General features: G+C 39.9%; 1 protein-coding gene and 1 long non-coding RNA gene across 4 annotated transcripts in view; one reads left to right on the top strand and one right to left on the bottom strand.

The window, feature by feature from the left end:
- LOC118154772 (uncharacterized) overlaps window positions 1-27,372 on the bottom strand; it is a 122,328-nt gene that overhangs the window by 10,448 nt on the left and 84,508 nt on the right. The window contains exon 5 of one of the 3 annotated variants that reach the window (XR_013519130.1): window positions 9,988-10,123. The exons of the other annotated variants lie outside the window; for them this stretch is intronic. This is a non-coding gene — a long non-coding RNA (uncharacterized LOC118154772). Of the gene's footprint in view, window positions 1-9,987; window positions 10,124-27,372 lie in introns of those variants that run through there. 3 annotated transcript variants of the gene reach the window in all.
- CCDC195 (coiled-coil domain containing 195) lies at window positions 4,217-15,437 on the top strand. The gene is made up of 3 exons (XM_054257991.2): window positions 4,217-4,526; window positions 9,792-10,038; window positions 15,098-15,437. Exons 1-3 carry the CDS (start codon window positions 4,292-4,294, stop codon window positions 15,219-15,221), a joined length of 606 nt encoding a protein of 201 aa, XP_054113966.1. The 5' UTR covers window positions 4,217-4,291; the 3' UTR covers window positions 15,222-15,437.

Raw genomic sequence — 27,372 nt, 5'->3', positions numbered from 1 at the left:
TTTCTCAGCAGCTGTTTAAGTAATTTATAACAGCAGGATGTATGTCTGCTTGAAAAGTAAGACATAAGATTTCATGTAAGTGACATTTTCTTATTATGTCTTAGAGTACAAGGCAATTGGTTAGCTCTGCACAGAAGGCAATATGATCGAGTGCCGATGATCCAATCAAAATCCCTTCTTTTTATTCTGATCTTGCTCATCCTTTGTCATTGACCAAATGGAAGGTTCTGACAGGTAAGGAAGTCACATATCAACCCCCCACACCATATCCCAGCAAGATGATTTTATGTTTGGAAAAGGAAAATGTTACGGTATTTGTTTGAGGAGGACAGAAAAAAGGTACTTGCCAACTCTCCAGTGTCTGAAAAGCAGACGTCCTAATGTGGCTAATCTTTTTCTAAAATGTTAACCTCAGACATTAGAAGAGCCAAAAACCTACTCAACTCCCACAGTGCTGACTCATGCTGGAGGCTGGAAGTATGGTGTTTACTAGCTGATGCAGGAGATGAGGAAATTAACTACATAGATGCCTAGGGAAATCTTGACCTATTCCATTACATAGGACATCCATGCACTTTACAATATATACGTGTGTGTGTGTGTGTGTGTGTGTAACCAGCTGGGCATGGTGGCTCATGCCTGTAGTCCTAGAACTTTGGGAGGCTGAGGTGTATGAATCACAAGGTCAGGAGTTCAAGACCAGCCTGGCCAACATGGTAAAACCCCATCTCTACTAAAAATACAAAAATTATCTGGCCGTGGTGGCACATGTCTGTAATCCCACCTACTTAGGAGGTTGAGGCGGGAGACTCACTTGAACCCAGGAGGCGGAGGTTGCAGTGAGCTGAGATTGCATCACGCACTCCAACCTGGGCAACAGAGCAAGACTCTGTCAGAGAGAAAGAAAGAGAGAGAGAGAGAGGGAGGGAGGGAGGGAGGGAGGGAGGGAGAGAGAGAGAGAGAGAGAGAGAGAGAGAGAGAGAGAGAGAGAGAGAGAGAGAGAGAGAGAGAAAGAAAGAAAGAAAGAAAGAAAGAAAGAAAGAGAAAGAGGAAGGAAGGAAGGAAGGAAGGAAGGAAGGAAGGAAGGAAGGAAGGAAGGAAGGAAGGGAAGGGAAGGAAGGAAAGAAGGAAAGAAAGAGAAAGAAAGAAAGAAATTAAGACTTGTTTAAAATATTCAGTCTTCTTGCCAGGAAAATAGTTTCAATTTTCCTAAGTTTTCTTTTATATCTGAGCAAAATGTTAGTTTTTTTTTTAATTGTAATGTTTATACATTACAAACTTAAAAAAAATCCCTGGGCATTTTATATGTAGAGTGCTATTGTCAGTGGAATACTTTTGATTTTTTTCCATTGGTCATTGACAGTATTTTGAAAAACTATTGATTTTTACATACTTATTTTGTAACATAGGATTAGATTACAAAGTAAAATTTTGGATTTATTTTGTGGGTTTTTTTTTTTTTACATAAGGGCTTGCTCTGTTACCCAGGCTGGGAGTGCAGTGGCACAATCTTGGCAGCCTTGATTTCCCTGGCTCAAGCCATCCTCCCACCTCAGCCTCCCAAGTAGCTGGGATCACAGGCACATGCCACCATGCCTGGCTAATTTTTGTATTTTTTGTAGGGACAGGATTTTGCCATGTTGCCCAGGCTGGTCTCAAATTCCTGAGCTCAAGGGATCCACTCGCCTCAGCCTCCCAAATTTCTGGGAATACTCACCCAGATTTATTTCCTGGGCTTTCTGAATATATAATCAAATTGTCTATAAATAATGATATAATCTTGTCATTTCTAATAACTATACAAGTTAGTTTCACATTCTGCTTTGATGCTGAATGCAATTTTAAGAATTAACCACAGTTTCAACACTGAGTTCAATTTCAAGAATAAATTTTACTGGCCATTTTTGTGGAAAATACCACAAAATACTTTCTGGAAGCTGCAGCAGTTTGTCCTATTCTAATCAGGTGCATTCAGGAGAATACCCTTAGAACTGGATATCCCAGTTCAAGAAACCTATCAACAAATTGAAACATGTTCAAAAGAGAGTCCAAGATGGACTCCAGGCCCTGCAACACATGTTAGAGTAAAACAACAGCTGAAAATCTTAAGGCTGTTTATTCCGAAGTGTAGAAACTCGCTGAAACATGATGGAACAATAATTTTTATTAAAGCAAAGATTAGACAAGTTGCATAATGTCTCCAAAGAGTAGAGCTAAGAATAAGCTGCGTGGAGACCAATTTTTGGTCAATGTAAATAATTTTAATTAAAAAGCAACACAAAGAAATGATAAATGCTTGAGGTGATGGATACCTTATTACCCCAATTTGCTCATTATGCATTGTGTGCTTTAGCAAAATATCACATGTACCCCATAAATATGTACAACTACTATGTATCCATAATAATTAAGAATAATTTAAAGAATATCTGATGAGGTGGGCACAATTCTAAGTTGCATTATTATTGTTGAGTATGTAAACTTTTGAGTCACTTTGCCTGCATTTAGTATCCTTGACCTAGGGCAAATCTCTTCAAATTTCTAGGCCCATTTCCTTTGCTGTAAAATGGGGATAATAATACTGCCCATCTCAATTATGAGTAAATTTTTTTAAAAAGGAAATAGCAGGAAGGAAACTCTCCTACATAAGGAAGGCTCAAATATAGGGTCCGTGATCCATTGCAATGATACTGTGGGACAGATCTGAACATCCACTAGGTGGTGAGAATGGATGACCTTTACAATCCCATAGTCCATATTTCTTACTCCATGGTCCATATTTCTTGCTCCAGGGTCCGTATTTCTTGCTCCAGGGTCAGTATTTCTTGCTCCAGAGTCCATATTTCTTGCTCCGTGGTCCATATTTCTTGCTCCATAGTCAATATTTCTTGCTCCGTGGTCCATATTTCTTGCTCCGTGGTCCATATTTCTTGCTCCATGGTCCATATTTCTTGCTCCATGGTCCATATTTCTTGCTCCAGAGTCCATATTTCTTGCTCCAGAGTCCATATTTCTACAACCTACTTCTAGAGCCTCTGGAGTGGCACCTGTTTACCAAAATTTATTTAAATACAAATATAAATAGCATATCAAAAGGTCCTCATCATTTTTATATACTGACTTTTTAGTAAACATATCCTCAAATTCAAACATATAAAATAAATGTGTATGAATAAAAAAGGAGTAATGCTTTCTCCAATCACTCCTTCCATGTAAACAGCCTTGGATCGATCAACAAATATGTATTAGGATGGTCAAATACACACACACAGACAGAAAACAGAACTGAATGTGAAAGAAGATCTTTCCAATTAAAAGTTTTCTAATTCTTCTCACCCTATTGCAAAAGATCATTTGTGTTTAAACATTAATTGAATTTCCATTAATGTTTAACATTAATAGATACTGCTATCAGGGCATATGCTATTTAAGATTTGTACTTTTCATTTCCCCACAAAGAAACGTCTTCAGGAAATAGGTAACAAAAGCTGTAATTGTCACATGTCTCTCTCATTCAAGGTTAATGTTTAGCCTGTATCTTCTTACATTCCCAAAATATTCCTAGCAGCCTTTGCCCAGGCCAACGTCTGAGAACTACATAATAGCAAAATGCTTGTACGATAGAAACTTGCTGAGGAGTGATTATATATGTCCTTCCTTGGCCTATCTTGATGGATTTAGGTATTAATTACCAACATCACATTTAAATAATATCCCTGCAGTTCACATGACTCCTTGTGAATAACGTTCCTTAATCAATAGGTGTCAAAATTAATAATTTAGCAAAAAATGCAGAACGATGGCATATTTGACAAAGAAGACATGGGCTAATTCTTCTATGTCCATTTTGATGCACTTCTGGCAGCTGGTGAGCCTGAGAAGCATCTGATCCCAGAAGTGGAAACAGAAAAGACTGAGTGGCTGCCATGATGGTAAGTTCCTGATGGAAACAAGAGACTGTTCGTCACTGTTTGGGGAGTGTTTTCTTACCCTCCCACACAAAGCAGTATTCTAGAACTGTGGATTGACATGAAATGAAAGAGAGAAAGAAAATATCTGTTTTGAAAAACAAAACCCAGAATGAATAAGTCATGGAAGATCTTTTACCTCCCGTGACAGCCTAACCCTCCAGGCGCTGAAAGATGGCGCAGAGATGAGTGACAGCTATTGTTCAGGAAGGTTTATGAGCAGAATCAGCCAGACCCACTGAGTAGATTGTGTTTTGGGCTCATGAGGAAAATTCCATCTATCTCCCCAAAAGAAGCAAACCAGAGTGACATACAAAGAAGCAATGGAAGCTAATATCCAGCTTATGAGAGTTATCCAGGAAATGCAGGCAGAGATCCACAAACTGGAGAAAGAGAATCAAGCCCTCCGGATGAAACTCACTGCAAGTGGTCAGAGAGCCTCAGGCTCAGGGGGAGAATCAGGAGATGAAAGGGATGAGGAAGCTCCAGGACAGTCTCCAGCAGCCCTTCAGGGTGCCGTTTGCACTGATGCAGCACCAGCAATGCAGGAACGCCAAGGTACCCAAATGTTCAGAACCCTTCTGGGCTTAGCCCATTTTGCAAATGTCATGAATAGTATTGTGATGATCATATAACTACACAGTTTGGTAATAACGGTGGTGGGTTTCATCCCTTTCCTCCCGGCAGATTAGCTTTGAATCCCTAGACAAAAAATGTCTTTAGCATCTTCAAGTAACATATTACAGCAGCACTAAAACTACTTCCATATTTGCTGGGAAAGATAAGAGAGACAGGTTTGTGGAAATCATTCACCCTAGGAATAATGTGGTCTTTTTCCTCTTTGACTTCAGCCATTTAAATGCTGCATAATAGAACACTGAATGTGTGTTTGTCAAACGGCACATGCACTTAGAAGGCTGGAACAGTACTGCACATTAGGTAAGGGAATGGATGTCAGAGTCAACAAATACAGTTGCCAATGATTCGTCTTTCAGCCACTTGACTCTGAGCCAATTGTTAGACCTCTTTCATCTCCATTTTCATCTGGAAGTGTTATAGCACCTATCTCACTAGGTTGTGAGGATTAACTATAGTAATATGAACTAAATGCTTAGTATTGCACCTGGCCAAGGTACGACAAATGGCAGATACTGTTTCCTATCCATGTTTCACCAATAACTTTATTGTCCTGTATGAACGAATGCTGCATATAATTCAGCCTGCTATACAGACTGAAGACTTAGAGGTACAGGGTCAGTGTTTGATATATTATAAAATTCAAATCTCTCACTTTTTATGAGAAATATTTTGACCATGAAGATTACACATGGGGTCAGAGATCAGCAGAGGGAGAAATACACTCTACATTAAAATCGTCAATACTCGCGTACATACAATATGTTCAAATAAAATAATTGATATATATAATTAAATACTCAAAACTCTTAAAATCATCTGTCAGAGGCTTCAGGCAATGCCAGTTAGAAGTTCTGAACAGCTTGACAATGGAACAGGTCATATTTGCCAGTTGGTTATCCCAGTTAGGATGTGTCTCTCTAGTATGAGACCCTATATTTGTTTTTTGTTTGTTTATTTGTTGTTGTTCTTGTTGTTGTTTTGAGATGGAGTCTTGCTCTGTCAACCAGGCTGGAATGCAGTGGCATGATCTCAGCTCACTGCAACCTCTGCCTCCCAAGTTGAAGTGATTCTTCAGCCTTGGCCTCCCAAATAGCTGGAACTACAGGCACATGCCACCACTCCCAGATGATTTTTGTATTTTTAGTAGAGACAAGGTTTCACCATATTGGCCAGGCTGGTCTCGAACTCCTGACCTAGTGATCCGCCCACCTCAGCCTCCCAAAGTGCTGGAGATCCTATATTTAAAAGCTGAGAACAGATTTCATCAAGGTGTTTTTTTCTTTTCATAAGAACAACTCTGGATTGAATAACTGTCTACTGGTTATTTAATAAAACTGTGAAAAAGTAACCTAAAAGAGGTTAGACATTCTCCTGCTAGAAAAAAAAAGATGTGAACAAATTTGTAATATATGCTTAGTTGACAGTTTTTCAACCTCTGCACTACTGACACTGGGGACTGAATAATTATTGTGGAGGTCATCTCGAGCACAGTAGGGTGTTTAGCAGTTTCCCTGTTCTCTAGCCACTAGATGCTGGAGTACTCACATTTCCCCTTCCAGTTATGACCATCAAAAATGTCTCCAGGCATTGCCAAATATCACACCCCATCCACGATTGAAAGCCACTGCCTCGCTCCAAAAAAAGAGACACTCCTTCAAATCTATTCTCTGTGATACTTATCCCAATAGAGAAGTAAGTTGCATCTTAGAACCAACTGTCCTATTTTAAAACATGTATTAACACTATTCAAAAACAGAGTATTGCCCTTTAAATTATCAAGGTCTAAACATCATCAAGCTTAGAGGAGATTAGAACATATTAATAAGAGTTAAACACACAATTAATATCATACTTCTTCAGCATATGGGTGGTAACTTCCAATAAGAATGTTAGCATTAACTTTGAAAAGGTTTGGTGAGGCCAAACATGGTGGCTCACGCCTGTAATCCCAGCACTTTGGGAGGTGAAGGCAGGAGGATCACTTGAGGACAGGAGTTCAAGACCAGCCTAGGCAGCATAGTGAGACCTTCATCTCTTCAAAGAAAAGAAAACGTTAGCCAGGCATGATGATGTACATCTGTAGATTGAGCTACTTGAGAGCTTGAGAGGCTGAGGTGGGAGGATTCCTTGAGCCCAGAAGCTTGAGGCTGCCGTGAGCTAAGGTTGCACCAGAGCACTCCAGCCTGGGTGACAGAGTGAAACCCTCCCTGTCTTAAAAAAAAGAAAACGACTGGTGAAAAATATTTGATGAAATTGTAGGAAACCTTGTTGCACAAATAAAACACAGAAAGAAATTTGATTTCTATTTGTACTTGGGAGTCCAGTTGAATTACTTTAAATGATATTCCTCTGTTTCTGAAATGTTATGTGCTATTATAATAGCAAGTGATATAAGTAGGAAGAACATTGTCCTGAGCATGAAGACACCTGCATTGTATTCCCAGTTATTTTGTAACAGTTGTTCAGCATTGGGCAGGTCACATAAACTTTCTGATCTTAGCATCCTTATGTAAAAATAAGTGGATTGGGCTAAAGATTTTACTTGTGCTATTCCAACTGCAAAATTATACGATTCTATGAATGTAGAGTGATGTAGAGAGCTTTTCATAATCACTCTTCTCATCTGTAAAATGGAAGTAATGATGGAACCTACCTTGTAGAGCTACTGAGAGGAGTAAATGAGACAGGGCGAGTAAGACTCAATATCAATTTACTAAGTAATGGTTGTCGTAATATCATTGAACACGTCAATGTTTGACTTGAGCGTAAGTTTTTATCAGTACTTTTAATCGTATTTGCCAACGTCCATTGAAATTCATACTTAAAACTAATTGAATCATAGAAATCTGCTACTAGAAAGAAATATTAGACCATCCAATAGGAGTTTCCTTGTTTACAGTTGAGAATATAAAGCCCATAGAGATTTACCTTACCCAACTTGTCCAATCCTATTTTGGAAACAAAAATATATAAACCTATTCTTTTAGAAAGGATAATGTGAAATCAGAAATATGAGTCTCACTTTAAGAAAGGGAACAATTAATGAGGACCTGGAAGTGGATCACTTAGAACGAAAAGTTCTTCCATGCGTTCCTTGGTATGTGTAGCGAGATGAAGTGAGGCCGTCTGTGAGTGGCAAACCCTACGTCCCCTGAAGTCACCTGAGGATGCAGAGCTACGCTACAGCCCAGGAACACAACTGTTTGGTGATAAAATATACTGAGAACGCAGAGTGCCTGCTCAGAATGAATACTTACTGGATAAATGCTCCTGAAAACATCTGTAATAGTGCACAAGTATTTGGTAGATACAAAATCTAGCCAGCGCTTTCAGGAATGTGTCCCAGCCCCTCTTGCCCTGTGGAACATTGAGGCAATTTGCCACACTGGGGATAAAAGAAACAACTCTTTATGGCATTGCCGGACCTCTGATTCTCTGCTCACATCCTTTGCTGGCAAATAAACCGCATTTGGCTGTGATCTTTATAATTGTTCTAATGAGCCTGTGATGCTGTGTTGAATATCTTATCTGTTTTGCTAATAAGAAACTAAAGGACACAGACTCTTTGTGACCCATGGAGATGAGCAATGAGCCTATATGCTAATCACTCCCAAATTAACTGTAGGTCCCAAGTAAAAATAAATGTAACTTTGCTATCATCAGCATAATTTCCTGTTGTGTTTTCCTCCGATTCAGTATCAAGGGATTGTTTCATAATCCTTCCAGACAAAAACTTTCATGTTTGTAAGTAGTCACAGATCTGTCTTTAGATCATCATAGAAGTTATATATCATGACCAAGAGGAACATTTAAAGATAATTTATGGATAATATTTGCAGTTAATCATTTCAGATAGATTTGAACTTAACCTCCCCCTAGATTCCTCCTACAATTCAGCCTTCTGTTCTACAAAAAGCCAAAACAGCCTCCCACTTTTGCAATAACCATAATGATTTTCTGTCTGCTTTCTCCAGAAGTGGTCAGCAAACATAAATAAAAAGTAATTGTGCTGTGGCACTAGCAAGGTCTACCCATAATGCAGTGCATTTTCTACACTTTCCAGCTAGTTCACGGCAAAGCTACAGTGAGAAAAAAATGAAGATTCCACAGTCATTCATAAAGTGCTCCAGCAAATGAAAAACAACCCATGAGGTCAGTGTTGTAAGCCACGTGGACAACACCGGACATGCAGGTAGATGCTGGATAATCACCAGACATCCAAGTAGAGGTTAAATGGCTCCGGATCACAGAGTCAATGCAGCGTAAGAGCTGCCATTCAGAAATACCAAGACCCTCTAAAATAAAGTCCTTTTAATTAACATGTTTTAGTTATTTAAAAAAAATAGAGAAGATTTGCTTTACCTCAAAGAAAGAGTTTATCGGGAGCCGAGTATGAACAGAAACTAAATTGGAAGGCCCCAGAAACTAAAGCCACAAATCTCTCTATCTCTTTCAGGGGCTCTCCAATTTCTCACACCATGCATCTTTGTTCTTTGCCATGTGTCTCCTTTGCATTCATCTCTCATTCAATAAACGTCCTCCTAATGACTATCCCAACTAAGGCCAAGACATGCATTCATAGATAGGCCAGTTAGCACCAACCAGTTAAACTACTGTGGTCATTCAGGTGATCAGACACTGCGGATAAGCCTGTTCTTCTAGAATCAGGAATAAGAAGACCATCAAGAATTGGCATGTCTGAAAGATTCCTGTTTTCCCAATCTTAAGGTCTTTTTTTATTATCTGCGTATGTCAAGTCCCTGTTCTAATGCTGTATTCTCAGAAAGGTCTTCCCTGGCACACAACTGAAGTAGCCTCAGAACACCTCCCTGCATCTGTCTCTCTCCCCTTGTCCTCATCAGCTTTATTTGTCATCCTAGAATGTATTACTACGTAAAGTGTGTCACATATTGTTTGTTTACTGCCTGTGTCTCACATAAAAAGGCGAACTCTGGAATGTTATGCTGTTCTCTACAATATTCCCATCTCTTAAAAAAGATCCTGACATATGGTTGGCACTCAATGAATATTTCTAAAATAAATCAACGAATGGGTATCTTTTATGCAAAAAAAATGAGAAACAATAGTTCTGTCTAGTAAGTTTCAATAAATTCTATCATTTTTTGTTTGTGAGTGTCATTAGGGTAGAATTTTTTTAAGTTGAATTTTGTGTCTTTTGTACAGGCAATGTCATGATTGTTAGACGCTATTCCGTTTCCTCACCAGTTTGCTCGTCTGCTGTAAATGATCCCTGGAAAGCTGGGAAAAGATACCCAAAGAGCAGAATTCTAGAAGCTCAGGGAACTCTTAAGTCACTGGCATGTTCTCCAATTAAGAAGCAAGACTCAGAAGAAAAGGTGTTTGCCGCAGAGTCTTTCTCCAGCATTAGTACCAGCCAAAGAGCTTCTCCTGAGCATGTTTTTGGTTGCAGGTAATATATACTATGCTTCAAGTTGGCGTACAGGCACATGCTGAGATGGTTACTGAGATATTCCCCTGGATAAGTGAAGTCGTACCTAGTGGAGGAAACAAAACCAAATAGCATATAAATAATTTCCATCTCACCTATGTCCATTTTGGGAATTTAACAAATTTATTTGTTAAATTTGTTAAACAGCACCCTCTAATAGATGCCTCTAACAAATGGACAATTTAGTAGTCATTTATTCATTAAGCATTAGTGATCATATTCTAAGCCAGGCACTGGTGACACAAGGTTGAGCAAAAGTAAGCCATTACATTCCAAACTCTCATTTAGTGACAAAGGCACACAAGTAAACTACCCACTGCAGCAAAGTGCTTCTCAGGGAGGAGGTACAGTTACTTTAAGAGCTGAACACAGAACTCCTCTCAGAGAACAGCTGCTCTGGTGGAGGCAGGTGCCTTAGTGGGCCTTGGGGGAAACTGTTTTTAAAAAAACTATTTAGGCAGAACTCATAAGGTCCAAGAGACAAACGGAAAAGCAATTTGCTCTCCAAAATATGTGAATTGGTATTTAGGAGCTGGAACAGCCTGAGAATGGGAAGGATGTGAGACAACAGTCAAGAGAGCACTTTGGAGGCTGAGGCTGGTGGATCACTTGAGGTCAGGAGTTCAAGACCAGCCTGGACATCATGGCAAAACCCTGTCTCTACTAAAAATATAAAAATTAGCCAGGTGTGGTGACCTGCACCTGTAATCTCAGCTACTTGGGAGTCTGAGGCAGGAGAATTGCTTGAACCCAGGAGGCAGAGGTTGCAGTGAGCTAAGATGGCATCACTGCACTCCAATCTGGGGGACAGAGTAAGACTCCATCTCAAAAAAAAAAAAAAAGAGAGAAAGAAAGAAAAACAGGAGCCTGGGTGTGATGGCTCATGCCTGTAATCCCAGCACTTTCGGAGGCCAAGACGGGTGGATCACCTAAGGTCAGGAATTGGAGACCAGCCTGACCAACATGGAGAAACCTTGTCTCTACTAAAAATACAAAATTAGCCAGGTGTGGTGGTGCAAGCCTGTAATCCCAGCTACTCCAGAGTGTGAGGCAGGAGAATCGCTTGAACACGGGAGGCGGAGATTGCAGTGAGCCAAGATCATGCCATTGCACTCCAGCCTGGGCAACAAGAGCAAAATTCAGTCTCAAAAAGAAACAAAAAAAAAGACAGAAAGAAAAGAAAAAAGAAAAGCAGGCCAGGGTCTGTTAGAGGAAACTTGGCCAGTGTCTCCTGAAGTGGTAGAGTCAAGGCCTCTAACACCAAGTCCAATTTATCTGCATGACTGTGCAGGAGCGTGCACAGCCCCTTCTCTCTCACACTCTGCATCCCAACTTTCCAACTCCCTATGAGGCCATAACTCTTCAGCAAGAACTCTATATATTTGACTTGTGTGAGTAGAAAGAGGAAAATCAAGAGAAGGGAACTCTGGGTCTCACAATTATTAGCTTATCACAGGGAAGAGAAAATGCAAAAATATGATTGTTGAGAGACTAAGTGCACCATCGAACTCAGCAGTGGCAGGAAAGCAAATCAAGAGATAATCATAAGCAAAGGGCCGGGCGTGGTGGCTCACACCTGTAATCCCAGCACTTTGGGAGGCCGAGGCGGGTGGATCACGAGGTCAAGAGATAGAGACTATCCTGGTCAACATGGTGAAACACATATGTGCGTGTGCACATATGTGTGCGTGTATCTATACATGTATGTGTGCACATATGTATGCATGTATGTTTATGTATATATGTATATGTATATATACACATATATACTTTGTGCTCTTATAGAAATATGTATATATATTCCCAGTTGTATAAAAGCACTAAATGTTTATGATAAAAAAAAGTTACGGCCAGGCATGGTGGGTCATGCCTGTAATCCCAGCATTCTATGAGGCCAAAAGGTATGGATCACCTGAGGTCAGGAGTTCAAGACCAGCCTGACCAATATAGTGAAACCTCATCTTTACTAAAAATACAAAAATTAGCTGGGCATGGTGGTGTGTGCCTGTAGTCCCAGCTATTCAGGCGCCTGAGACAGGAGAATCACCTGAATGTGGCAGGCGGGGGTTGCAGTGAGCCGAGATCATGCCACTGCACTCCAGCCTGGGTGACAGAGTGAGGCTCCATCTCAAAAAAAAAAAAGTTACTAAATATAGAGTCAATATACAAAGTAAAAACATGTAAAAAGAAAATCCTTCATAATTCCACTGTCTGAATAACTACCATTGAGATGGATGGCTTATGTCCACATATTTTGAAATTATACAGTGTATATATCAGTGTTTTATTTTTTGCACTCAAGCCATTCTCACAGACCTACAATGCTGAGAATTACAGTACTATTAGTTTTTCCATTTCAATTTATATTATTTTCTATGATAGTGTGGGAACCTAACCAACATATATGAGATATTATTTTTCTGAAACAAAATGTTTTCCAACTTCCAAGCTACCAACTAATGAACTATTTAGAACACAACCCATTTCTAATGTAGAAGTTAATTTGAGAGACTGAGCCAACTTCAAGGTTGTATTAAAGGAAGAAAGCCAGTATTGGCTTAAAATCAACAGCTGTATTGGCATGAAATCCACTAGAACTATTGAGTAGAAATTGAGCATTTTTTTAACCACAGTCCTTTTTAAATGTTGTCTTTTATAGTCTCAGGAATTAACTAGTGAAGTAAAATATCATTATATTATTCCTTTGATTATTGGGTAAATTCATTTCCTTACTGATAGCTTTGAAAGCATTTGACACATGTATATCGAGAACCAATGTGTTTGCACTGGCTTTTGAATCATATCAAGTGTCATCCCTAATTTGCTTGTGAACTTTTCCATTATTATACCAAGAAAGTATTTTATAGAATACCAATGTCGATATTTCTAAAAATCAAAGCTTTCCAGAAACTAGAGATAGAATTTTTATTTTTCCTTAATTTTGACATAGAAATTCAATCTTTTCTTCCTGTGTTTTAGAAAAACAAATTTCAATTGACAAGCTTAGGGACAAGGGCCCATATATAAACAGTCAAAATTAGAAATGCTATGCTATTCTGTTTACTGATAAGGTAAACCAGATTCATCAAAAATAAGTATATTCTCTCCTTTTCCAAATCCAGAAAGAAGTTTAAGGAGGCAGCTTCCAGAATCAGATGGCCAATTTTCACCTCCCATCATCAGTTACAAACAATGTAACTGTTTGGAGAAAGTTACTAATTTGTCCTGTGTCACAGTTTATTCTTCTATAAAAAGGGAATCATAAAGGCAGTTACCTCATGGTTTTTGTGAAGAGTAAATGAGGTGGTTGAGTGACTGCTCACCAAGTGGCAGTGGTTATTATTTTATAGATTTGAGCACTTGGAAGCACTGGCCTACCTTCTTCCCAAAAGAGGGTGCAGCTGGCCTGGCCAGGAATGGTGGCTCATGCCTGAAATCCCAGCATTTCAGGAGGCCAAGGTGTGCAGATCACTTGAGGTAAAGAGTTCAAGTCTAGTCCGCCAACATGGCAAAACCTCGTCTCTACTAAAAATACAAAAATTAGGCAGCATGGTGACATGCACCTGTAATCCCAGCTACTGGGGAGGCTGAGGCAGGAGAATTGCTTGAAGCTGGGAAGCAGAGGTTGCAGTGAGCTGAGATCATGCCACTGCACTCCAACCTAGGCGACAGAGTGAGACTCTATCTCAAAAAAAAAACAAAAAACAAAAAGGGTGCACCTGTGTTTTCCGAGACACAGCTGCAAAATGCCATTCAGTGAAATGACTGCCTTATCTACCCACAAAAGATAACAGAAATGAAGAAAAGGCAGTCATTTTAAACGCTGGGGTTTTTTTGTTTTTGTTTTTGAGATGGAGTTTCGTTCTTGTTACCCAGGCTGGAGTGCAATGGCATGATCTCGGCTCACTGCAACCTCCGCCTCCTGGGTTCACGCAATTCTCCTGCCTCAGCCTCCTGAGTAGCTGGGATTACAGGCACACGCCACCATGCCCAGCTAATTTTTTTGTGTTTTTAGTAGAGACGAGGTTTCATCATGTTGACCAGGATGGTCTCGATCTCTTGACCTCGTGATCCACCCACCTCGGCCTCCCAAAGTGCTGGGATTACAGGCGTGAGCCACCGCACCCGGCCCTAAACGCTGTTCTTTAAATTTCTTCCTAAGAGCAGTTTCTCCTGGTTAATGTCTAAATTTATGTCATATTTTAGAGGTAAAAGGAGAAGTAGGCAAAATGAAAAGATATAATCCCTCAGAGAACACTGGGCTATTGCTCTACCCCCTTTACTCTTTAGGCATGATGGATATTCAGTTAATTCACAGTCAAAGGAGCAGATTTATCTGGATTATAAAATAATTGCCTAAAGTTTCTGCTTCATTTCATGAGCTGAAGAGATCTGATGCAAGAGACTCTTTGCCTAAGAATAGGATATTCTTTCACGCTGAACATCAAACTAATCATCATTCCTCAGCCATACAGTCTCTCCCTCAATAGTTTTAAATTTTTGTTTTATCCACACTATTTCTTGGGTTTAATTAAAAGGTCATTCATATATATATATACATATATATCCTTACAGCATTGTTGTACAACTTAACAAAAAATATCATGTTATATTTTAAGTGAACTTTTTTTTGAGACAGAGTTTCGCTCTTGTTGCCCAGGCTGGAGTGCAATGGCGCGATCTCGGCTCACCGCAACCTCCGCCTCCTGGGTTCAGGCAATTCTCCTGCCTCAGCCTCCTGAGTAGCTGGGATTACAGGCACGCGCCACCATGCCCAACTAATTTTTGTATTTTTAGTAGAGACGGAGTTTCACCATGATGACCAGGATGGTCTTGATCTCTTGACCCATGATCCACCTGCCTCGGCCTCCCAAAGTGCTGGGACTACAGGCTTGAGCCACCGCGCCCGGCCCTTAAGTGAACTTTTAACACCGTAGGCTGTATTTGGGGATTGGGGGAAAAATAGTCAATGTTCTGTCAAAGGCTCACTAAAAAGTCTTTTTCTTCTTACTTCCTATAGGGACAAGACAAAGACAGTCAGTTTCCTGTTACCCATGGACATGTCTTCATATTCCAAAAATTCAAGTTCTTTGAAATACTCACCAAATCAGACCACAAACCAGCTAAGTATCATTGCAGAATAGGTTATGTGAGGTGATGAAATGTAAGAAACAGTTGATTCTTAAGAGATAGGAGCATCAAGATCTAGCTGGGTCAGGGTCTTTCCCTATAAAGAACTCTGACAAGGTGTCCAGTAAGGCACATAATATACTTGGTGTTGGGTCAATGAACCTGTTTGGCCAAGGAGCGGAAGCGATGACTTTTTGACGTTGCTGAATACTAAGAACTGGTATGTGTGCAGTGGCTATTATAGACTATGCAACATGTGAGTAATTAAATGTGATTGTATGCTAAGTGTCCATTGTCTGTACTATGCCATCAGGAAATGCTTCTGTTCACTGTCCAGATGCAGATAGAACAAGCCTGGAAAAAAAATTCTGGTTTTGATTAGTGGCATAAAAGCAACTATCCTTTGTTTTCTGTGACATAAGTGTGACTCTCCTTTCAGCTGATTGTGTGTTGATATTTCACTGACACTAGCTCATTTGTTCTTTAAGATCCTGTGTCACAGGCGTGTGAGTTCAAACACCGCAATATCCATAGTGTACATTGTGGACTCAGAGCAACTGTGAGGGGCTAAGGATAAACACACTAAACCTGATAGGAAGGAGAGAAAAAATGGCTCAGCTCATCACTACTCAAGGGATGGAAGTTCTCAGAACTCCCCCAGTTCCTGAACGTCTAGTCAACAATAGCTCCTCTTCCTGTTTATAGCAATTGAGTTTCTAACACAAATACCCTGTTTAAACAAAAAGATCTTATTGTATTAGAATCTCCAGATTGTTAAAATTAAGATTCCTGGGCCTCACCCCAGACCTACTGGATTGACTGGGGGAGCTGGGGAAGGCAGAGAGAAGACGTGAAATTCACATTTTAAATAAGCTTTCCAAGATGACTTCTGCCGTGCAGCTCTGCTTGTGATCTACTGTTGTAAATACTAAGAAACACGGTCCAGGGCCCTCGGATTTTAAACCAAGTGAAAGCAGTGAAGCCAAGAAAGGACAGGAATGGTTCAAACCATTTCTAAGAATACATTTTAATAGTCACAGGCTTCTAGAAAACAGAAGGATAAAGCAACCAACACCCTGTGGTAAAAGTCATGTAATAAAATTAAATCCTTCTTCTATTTATGATATTCATTTAATCATAAAACAATTCCCAATATCACATATACAATAGGGCGAGGTCACAACTGGAGGGGAAAGATACAAATTGGATGTAAAAATACACTCCTCGGGGAATAAATACACTCCTCACACACTGAGCAGGTAATTAAGCTATTATCTATGAGATAGTTGGCATTTTTAGCTTGTGCACAATTATATTATTTGCATATTTATAAAATTGGGAATTTCACCTTAACCTCAGTTAAAAAGAAACATTGCCCAAACAGTAAAACTTTGTTAAAGCAATGCGTGACAACCATCCAAGTTGTAATGTCATAACTGACCAAGCTAATATGACAAACATCCCAGTGCCAAGCTCAATGATGAGTATGCAACTGGCATTTCACCCATGTTCAATGAGTTACATGAATCTAACTGTTCCCAGTGAAAAACCACCACACTATAAAATGTTAAGCTTTGAAATTAAATCATGTCATATTATGATTAAAGAAACAAAGCTTTATCTCTGTTCCCTGGGTGAATATAGTACTTAATAATAAGCCCTCAGGGCATATTTTTAAATATAATGAATTAAAAAGAACATGAAGTGCATTTTGGTCATGTTCTGATCAACCAATTATATTTGTCTTCTTCTATGCCCAAAACTTCCCGTGGTATGTATGAAACTAAGTGAGGAACTCAAATGCCTAGCGGGGACAGGAAAGAAACAAAAATGAGTGGGGATTCTAGAGAACGGACATGTATATGTCCATCTAAGAAGAGCCACCGTTACCCACCTTTGTAGTGCCATATGGCAAAGCAGACATAGAATCGCCATATGGCCTTTTTTTCAAGACACATTAAAATCTGGGTGTTTATGCAAAATTTCTCTATTCATTAAATATTGGCAATGTGCTCAATTTTTTAAACACTTTGAAAACCAAACAATGTATCTAGGGGCCAGATCTTGCCCTAGGACAGGGGTCCCCAACATTTTTGGCACAAGGGACCAGTTTCATGGAAGATGATTTTTCCATGGATGGCAGGAGCAGGTAGAGGGGTTAGTCTGGGGGATGAAATTATTCCACTTCAAATCATCAGGCATTAGATTCTCATGAGGAGCAAGCAACCTAGATCCCCCATGTTTGCAGTTCTAGCAGTCCTATGAGAATCTAATGCTGCTGCTGATCTGGCAGGAGGCGGAGCTCAGGCGGTCATGCTCACTCACCAGCTGCTCACCTCCTGCTGTGCAGTCAGGTTCCTAACAGGCCATGGACCAGAACTGGTCAGTGGCCTAGAGGTTGGGGACTCCTGCCCTAGGAGATCAGATTTTGATCTCTGACTTAAATGCAATTTGCTAAACATAGAGATCCAGAACAATAAAGGGGATGTGGAAAGTTCCACTTTGGAAAATGGAAAAAAGAAGAGGGATATCTGAGGATGGGAAAAGAGAATAAGAGGGTAATATAAGAAGTGCAGTCTACTTGGACAAAAAGGCCAAAGTTCCACATCTTCCCAAAAAAGGAGCCTAACTCAGAGTCAAGATGTATTTCCCACAGAACTGAAACATAATGTTAGAAAGCATGACAGTATTTTGTTTTAAAGCTTTTTTTAGGCCGGGCATGGTGACTCATGCCTGTAATCCCAGCACTTTGGGAGGCCAAGGCAGGTGGATTGCCTGAGCTCAGGAGTTCGTGACCAGCCTGGGCAACATGGTGAAACCCCATCTCTCCTAAAATACAAAAAAGTAGCTAGGCATGGTGGTGTGCACCTGTAATCCCAGCTACTCAGAAGGCTGAGGCAAAAGAATTGCTTGAACCCAGGACGTGGAGGTTGCAGCGAGCTGAGATAGATCAATCACACCACTGCACTCCAGTCTGGGCAACAGAGTAAGAAGACTCAGTCTCAAAAAAAAAAAAAAAAAAAAACTTTTTTCAAAATACATTTTTGTCTATTTTATGTTTTACACTTGTACAGTTATCTTGGAAGGCAAATAATATGTAAACAAAAACAATCACTCTGGCCAATTTTTCTCCCTTTTGATGGGAAAAGGAGATTCTAAAATCACAAGATCATAAAATATTCCCGCAAAATTCTAGTTCCAGGCCATAATTTCATAGACTAAGAATAGCTCACGGTGGTTGCTTCACTAACCTGAAGTGACATGGTTAGTTGGCAGCAAAGCCAAAACCAGAACTTTTATTTCCTGATACCTTCTGCAAGACTTCCATGCTGTCCCCTAAATATATGACACTTAGTCAGTCATCAAATTTCAATGTTTGTAATTTGAGGCATTCTCAAAAGTAAAGGTGATCCCAATGTTCTCAATGTCTGGGGTTATATTAGATTGTTTTCACATTGCTATAAAGAAATACCTGAGGCCAGGTGCGTCGGCTCATGTCTGTAATCCCAGCACTTTGGGAGGCTGAGGAGGGTGGATCACAAGGTCAGGGGTTCCAGACCAGCCTGGACAATATGGTGAAACCCTGTCTCTACTAAAAATACAAAAATTAGCACGGTATGGTGGTGGGCGCCTGTAGTCCCAGCTACTCAGGAGGCGAGGCAGGAGAATCACTTGAACCTGGGAGGCAGAGGTTGCAGTGAGCCGAGATTACACCACTGCATTCCACCCTGGGTGACAGAGTGAGACTCCATCTCAAAAAAAGAAAAAGAAAAAAAAGAAAAGAAATACCCAAGACCAGGTAATTTATAAAGGAAAGATGTTTAATTGACTCACAGTTCCACATGGCTGGGGAGGCCTCAGGAAACTTACAATCCTGGCAGAAGCTGAAGGGGAAGCAAGGACCTTCTTCACATAGTGGCATAAGAGAAAAGCCAAGGAGGAACTTCCAAACACTTATAAAACCATCAGCTCTCAAGAGAATTCACTCACTATCACGAGAACAGCAGAGGGGAATCTGCCCCCATGATCCAATCACCACTCTTGGGAATTACATGCCCCCTCGCTTGACACATGGGGATTTTAATTCAAGATAAGATTTGGGCGGTGACACAGAGCCAAACCATATCAGGCGTATTTAAGAATCAAATAAGCTCATGAAGGTCAGTATGTTGCATAAAGCGCTAAACAAATGCAAGATACTGTTATTTTGTTCCATTCGAAACAGACTCTCAACATACACCTAACTGATGTCAAGATGTTAAAGTGATAAAATTTAGATGTGAAATTTCTAGCTGTTGTTTTTTCCTAGCTTTTGACTTTCTCTAGGTTGAACTGAAGAGTGACCAGATAATAGATGGGCAGCAAGATACTTCCCTAGTGCTGGGTCATGTTCTTTACCTGTAAAGAAGAGAAAGATGGAGAAGAAAAAGACAAAGAAGAAAGGGGAGGAAGAGTCCATGATGTACTCTTGATGGTCAACAACACTATCAATATGGCACAAATAGTAATCCTGTGGGGATGAAAACTGAAGGTTAACAAATACATCCATTCTATTTCTCGTCAAGTACAACACTGTCTGCCAGAGCTATCTGCTTTCATAAATATGGCCTCCAGCAAATTTCCTTGAACAAATGAGGATACTGAAACAAAGGTGTTCAGGACGAACTGGCAAGCTCAGGCAATTTTTCTAGCGCCCCAGTTCTGTCTGTTCTCATTGCCTCGAGCTACTTCTGCTCTCTAAGGTAGAAACGCACAATAAACCTAACCACAGAGATCACTGTGAACAGGGAAAATGTAAAACATGATGTAGTTCCTTTTATTTCTAGGTCCAAATTCTAGTTTATCCTCTAGAGAACAGATCTTTGTAACCTCTAAGAGTCCTGGAAGGCACAAACATTGAGCTTGATAGTTTTAGCCACCAAAATAAAAGGCAAAATACAGTAGTACCTGCTGATTATGGAAAACCCATTCATAGAACTTAAAGGACAATAAAACAATCTGAGAAAGAAAGTGTGTTATTCCAGTCAACCATCTTCAATCATATTCCTTTCTCAAGAGACTTGAGTTCTGCCACCTGCTACAATACTTAATTTTTAAATATCAATGCAGGAGAATGTTCATTTAATCAAGCAGTGTTTTTAAAAGCATATTAACAACATTTGCAATGACCTGAATGACATTAGAGACTATTATTCTAAGTGAAGTAACTCAGGAATGGAAATCCAAACATCGTATGTGGGAGCTAAGCTATGAGGAGGCAAAGGCATAAGAATGATACAATAGACTCTGGGGACTTAGTGGGAAGAGTGGGAGGGGAGCAAGGGATAAAAGACAACAAATATGGGGCAGTGTACACTGCTCAGGTGACAGGTGCATCAAGATGTCACAGATCTCCACTAAAGAGCTTACTCATGTAACCAAATACCCCCTGTACCCCGATAACTTATGGAAAAATAAAATATTTTTAAACAATATATATAGTTGGAGAATATGCTTTGTCATACAGGAATGAATACAAGACCTGTTCTGGCTTTTTTTTATGGTTTCTATCTTTATCATTAGTGCTGCCAGACAGTCAAAATATTTCATGACTACAATCATCTGCTAACAATTCATTTTCTAAAAAGTGAGACAAAAAAGACTGCGTTAATCCAATCTTACACATATGCATTTAATAATCTGGCATTTTAAAACTACCTTAAAAATTGAACTGGAAACACCATTCACCCTGAACTCAGAGAAAGATTAAACTTGTTCCTGTCCAGGTTTTCCTAAAAGATAATTCTCTGTGGAAGTCAGATTTTCAGTCAGGAAACAGCAGCTCATTTTTCCTTTTTCTTTCACTAGAATTTCTCCTCTTTCAGTCACTTCAAAATTCTTACACTGGATATGTCTACATCTGGGGACCAATGAAAAGTCTGTACCTAACAATGCCAAGGTCATCTTGTCTGCTCAATGCCATTTTGGGAAAACCACCTACACACTCACTTTTATTAAGAGTATCCCAAGAAACACAGCAACAGACTTCTCTAAGGAACACAATGATCACTCATGGTTTCACTCATTCATGAAGATTGTCCTCAATTCTACTCAGAATTAATTCTCAAGCCCACACACTTCTCTCTTCCTCTTCTTCCCAGGCCTTGAGAATTTTAAGTTTATACAGAGTTACTTCCAACCAGGAACTCACTGCTGATGGAAAGACGAAGGAACAAGCAAGACTTGCTAAGAAAGAGAAAACTTCACCCTCCAAAACACACAGAAGATCCTTGATTCTGAAGCACCACTTTGTCCAACGAATCCAGTTATTTAATATAAAGGAGCATTCAGCATTTGCAGAGCAGGAAGGTGAATAAATAACCCAGAAGCAGATAACTCTTTGGTTCAGTTCCTATACCATTTAATATACTAGAAAATGTAATTTGCTCAATGGTTCATGGTCACATCTAACAGTTAAATGAGTACCTAAGAAGTAAGCTTAATTACTCCTTTCTTAATTATATCATCTTACCTACTATGTGAATGATATTACATTGTCCACCAAAACTGTGGCCTTTCTCATCTCTGCCATGACCTTTGGCTGTCTGGATTAATTATGTGGGAACTTGTCACTACATCATCACACATAGAATCTTCTTTTTCTCTTTAAACAGGAACTCCCTTCGTATCAAATCTGCTGTCTGAAACCAACCAATTCAAGTGTTCTTCTCAAATACTTGCTCCTTCCCCTCCCCAAGTGCTTTCCACTTCTAGAGCTGCATTAACAATTAGTCCAAATCCCAAGAATTTAGCATTTAAAGAACCTCTTCAAGAAACTTTTCCATGAAAAGCTAGCTCTCTGAACACTGGAGCTCCATGATCAGAAAGTACCTCAACCCTTCCAGCCTTCCCTTCTCAATCTCTGAAATTTCATGTAAAGCAGTGGTCCTCAATCTTGGCTACAAAATAAAACAAACTGGGAGAACTAAAAAAATCCAACTGCCCAGGCTGCACCCAAGACAACTTATGTCAGCATCCCTTGGGGTGGAGCTTGACATCAGTGTCCTTTAAAATTCCCCTTCACCCACTATGGTGCCAGTGTACATGCAGGCTGAGAATCACTCTTGTAAAGGTGAGGGGTTACTAACACCAGCCCTGCTTGTTATCCATCTTAAAGCAGAAAGTGCATAGGCCTTGAAATCAGACAATCCTGGGCTCTAGCTCCTACATACCCATGTGACCTGAGGCAGCATTGCTGAGCCTCTTTAAGTCTTGTCCTCTCATCTGTTAAGAGGAGATATACTGACATTCTCTGAAATAAAAATTTAATGAGGAAAATTATGCAAAGCACTTACTATGATATACTTAATTCCCAGTAAGCACTCAAGAAATAGTAGTAGTACTAGTAGTAGCATTATTGTTTTGTTTTGTTTTGTTTTTTGAGACAGGGTTTTGCTCTTGTCACTCAGGCTGGAGTGCAGGGGTGCGATCGTGGCTCACTGCAACCTCCACCTCTCAGGTTCAAGCGACTGTCCTGCCTCAGCTTCCCAAGTAGCTGGGATTACAGGCACCAGCCACTACACCTGGATAATGTTTTGTATTTTTAGTAGAGATGGGGTTTCACCATGTTGACCAGGCTGGTCTCAAACTCGTGACCTCAGGTAATCCACCTGCCTCTACCTCCCAAAGTGCAGGGATTACAGGCATGAGCCATCGTGTCCAGCTGTTGTAGTAACATTCTATATAAGACATGGTTTTTGCCTTCAAAGAATATTAAAGTGGGCAGTTATTCTGACTCAAGTCCTGCACAGGCAGTTAGTGGCAGACCTTGCCTCAGAAACACCATCTCCTGACTCATGGCCCAATACCCTTCCCATGGCAGCACACTTCTGCCCTCAGTGAATTCAGCCCTCCTGTCACCTTTCAGTGGCTGCAGAAGATTTATGCAGTACATGAGACTGAACATGACCCCGAAGTTCCTTCCCATAAGAAACACTGTTGTAAATATAACACTTAAGAATTGCTTGTTTGAAGACTGGGGCAACTTCAAAAGGTTTCAATTAACTCCTAGCCATTTCTCATCAGTTGCGTTCCTACCACAGAGGACCTCCTCAAGACGGCAGTGTCAATTACGGAGCCACTGAACTGCAGTGGAAAGATTTTGATAGAGTTGCAACCACCCTTGTGAAGATTTCCAATCCATTCCCTACACATGCTCCCCCATTCTGTGAACCATGGCATTATTTTGCTACTGCCAGGCCTCAGAGCAAAACTGTGTAATTAACCGAATAAGCTGATAAATGGAATAGGTTAAGGAAATCTGTATTGAAGAGCAAAAATCACTCTGAGAAAGTATTGCTTATTGGCAAATAAGTATCTTTGGTCATTTTAGAAGGTCTGCATTCAGAGCTTTCCAAAGAAGATTACAGGCCTTTAAGGCAAAGGGCATTACCATAACTACTCACTGACACGTATTTGGACTGAGTTTTGCTTGGAATCCTATGACTCTCTATGCAAGATTCTTTATTAACTGTGTATTCAAATATTCAGTATTCTTCTTCTCGATAAACACTCCAGTTAGATTACCCTGTATGCCAACTCTTATCTTTACAAATATGACAAGAATATTCAGAAGTTCAAAGGTCACTTGCTTGTACAACATTATATCTCAACATCTACACAACACTTTGCAATGTCTCCTTTAGTTATCTTGATTTGAAATTCAGTATAAAGAATGGAGGACATACAGGACAAAATATATTCTATTGTTATCATAAAGCGTTCTTATTACTAAAAATAAACACAACACCCATTAGCTCTTCCCGATTGGCGATATGTGAGAGGTGATGCCTGGAATCAGGCTGCAATCATGTCATCGTGAGGAACTTCGTCTAAAAACAAAAGCAAAACCCACACTGAGGATGTCAAAGAGAACACTGTTAAAGAAGCTGGGACCTTGAGTATGTCATTGAGCTGCTGAATCCACTAACCTGTAAAACCATCCTACCTCCTAGCGTCATTCTGATGTTCTCTGGGAAATCTTCATCAGTTTCCTGCTGTTAACAACAAATCACCACAAAATTAATGGCATAAAGCCATATGTATTTCTCATCTTACAGTTCTAGAGGCCAGATGTCCTGAATTCAAGGTGTCATCAGGGCTGTGTTGCTTCCAGGGGCTCTAGGAGAGAATCTGTTTCCTTGCCCTTGCCAGCTTCTAAAGGCTGCCTTCAGTCCTTGGCTCATGGCCCCTACCTCTATCTTCAGGCCAGCAACATAACATTTTCAAATTTCAATCTTTCTGTCTCTCTCTCTTTTTCTCTCTGTCTTACACACACACACACACACACACACACACGCTTCCATCATTACATCTTCTCTGACTCCGACTCCTTTATCTCTCTCTTTCACTCATAAGGATCTTTGTGATGACATCAGGTCCACCGAGATCACCCAGGATAGTCTTCCCATCTCAAGAGCCTTAACGTGATCACATCTGCAAAATTCTCTTGCTGTCAAAGGTGACATAGACGCAGGTTTCAGGAATTAGGGCATGGACAACTTTGGATGGGGAAGGGGGATCAATATTCGGCCTTCCACAAACATTGAGGCAGGGTGGATTTCTTCAAACTGTATCATGACAGAGACCAAATGTCGATGTCTCTTCCATGTGACTGAAAACTATTCCTAGTCTTCATCATGACAGAGATATAGTCTTTGGCAATTTGGCTGCAAAGAAATGCATTTGCCAAATTCATGGCCACTTATCATAAACTTGGGCCAAATTATTTATAATTCATACTGACAGAAATATGTATCATACTTTCTGTCATTTATAGCTATCCTCTAGGATCCACTGACTTTCTTTAGGATCTATATAGATGAACTGAATGGAGATATAATGCAGACCACCAAATCCACATCCGTTGTATCCTTAAGGGAACAACCTCTCCGTGCCTCCTATGATGCAACGTTATTTTTATTTATGATCTGTCCAGGGATTCAGAGAAGTTTTGGAGGCTCCTACTTGAAGAGGATAGATATCACTCAGATCAAGGAGCCAAATTAAGGGCACGGTTGAAGGAGAGAAAACAGGTGTTTATGGGTGACACTAGATTTCTGCCTGAAAGGAAGAAAATAAGATACAGAATCTTTGTGATAAAAGACTGTTTACGGTAAATACCGAAGTCTCACATGTAAAAAGAAATAATCTCAATAGAGCTATTTTTAATACTAGAAAAAACAGCTCATGTCTAAAAAAATAGAACATCAATAATTTCAGAAGAAAAAACTAAGCAAGTTGAAAGTTTATCATAGCAAAGAAAACTGCAGCTAATTTACTTGAGGTAAGTTTAAAGTTTACCAGAGCAGAAAAAGCCATAGCTACTTTACCTAAATAAAACTGTGGAGGAAAAAAAAGGTGGGGGGAACACGCAAGTGTAAGAATATAGAAAATTGGAAAATGACCTGACTTTTTCCGTCCTTTTAGTTGTTCTACTTTTGTATTCACATGGCTCAACTCACGCGTTTAAAAAGACTCTCACACATGTGACGGTGAATTTAGATGTAGGAGAACATTAGAGAAATGACCAAAAATCACCAGGAGTAAGCCAGAAGGTCATTGCCCCTATTCATGGTCAGATACCTTGTAAGATTTCACAATTTCTCCTTCTCATACCCATCACAGTATATTGTGTTGCTCATTCCATGACTTCCTCCCAAAGCCATCAAGGATGAGGGGATCTCTGGTCATTTTTCTACTCCTAAAACATTATTCAGCGCATTTGCTCAACGCATCTTAATTCAGGGGATCTGCTCAATACTTGTTAAATAGATGAGTGAACACATGTTAAACAAATGAGTGATTTTTGGTTAATATGGTGGTGGGATGGATAAGTTACTCGATTTGGAATAAGAAATCATTGTAATAACTCTAAAGGAGACCAAGTGTTATAGTGAATGTAGATGCTGAAACTGGACAGACGAAGATCTTCCCATAAAGCCAAACTTGAGGAAAGTGCCTTGATTTCTCTGAGGCTCAGTTTCCTCCTCTGTTAAATAAATATTGAAGAAAAAAGGGCTGTTTGAGATATAAAATTGGTATACAAAGCACAAAGGGCACTGGCCATACTGGAGGTGATTTCCCCTACATGTTAGTTTCCATTATTCTTTAGACAGTCTGGGTGTTTTTTAAGTTCAAGACTACTGTTAGAAATGAATGAAAGATTTGCTTGGAACACACACACAAAGAAAAAAAGCCAAATCACTTTTCCATGTAATATTTATAGAATAATCTTTTTTTTTTTTTAGATGGAGTCTCGCTCTGTCAGGCTGGAATGCAGTGATGCAATCTTGGCTCACTGCAACCTCTGTCTCCCAGGTTCAAGTGATCCTGCCTCAGCCTCCTGAGTAGCTGGGACTACAGACACATGCCATCATGCCTGGCTAAGTTTTATATTTTTAGTGGAGACGGGTTTTACCATGTTGGCTAGGCTAGTCTCAAACTCTTGACCTCAAGTGATCTGTTGGCCTTGGCCTTCCAAAGTGTGGGGATCACAGGCACTTGGCCTATATAATATTTATATATACAGGGTTTTAGGAGGTGAGAGTAACAATTGTTCTTAAAGGTCTTCTAAGGCCAGTGTGCCTGATCCCCTTGTAAATACTGCTAAAAATATCCTAAAAGGAAACTGGGCTTAGTCTCTATATGCTTGGATTTTCTGGCTTTCAGAAAATCTTAAAAGAGAAACAATCTCAAAAATGTATTGTTCTCATTTTAAATATTTAAACAATTTTTCAGGACAATGTTATATTTTTTCCATCAAAATATCAGCTTTAGTCATAAAAACTCATAATTGGCAGATTCAATTTTAAAGACAAAATTTTGCCCACAGGTACCTGCCTCCAGGAAAATGGCTGCAGGGAGAAGCTATTCTATCAAAACTGGGTATTGCACTTGACCCCAGTGAGAGATTCAGAGTCTTTAATTCAATAGCCATCACCAGAGGGGGGACAACTTCCCTTCCCTCAGTCATCCACATCAAAAGGCCCTACCATCATGATGGTCCCAGAGAAACCTGTGCCAATAACAGGAAAATTCCCCACACTCTTTAACCCTGTAATTACAGGTCTAGGAATTTATCCTGGGGTGGCAATCAGAGCTATGCAAAAAGCCAAAAAAAAAATG

This window comes from Callithrix jacchus, chromosome 6 (genome assembly GCF_049354715.1).
Source record: "Callithrix jacchus isolate 240 chromosome 6, calJac240_pri, whole genome shotgun sequence".
Classification (NCBI taxonomy): domain Eukaryota; kingdom Metazoa; phylum Chordata; class Mammalia; order Primates; family Cebidae; genus Callithrix; species Callithrix jacchus.
Note: the sequence above shows the minus strand (reverse complement) of the source record. Positions and strands in the feature narration are given on the sequence as shown.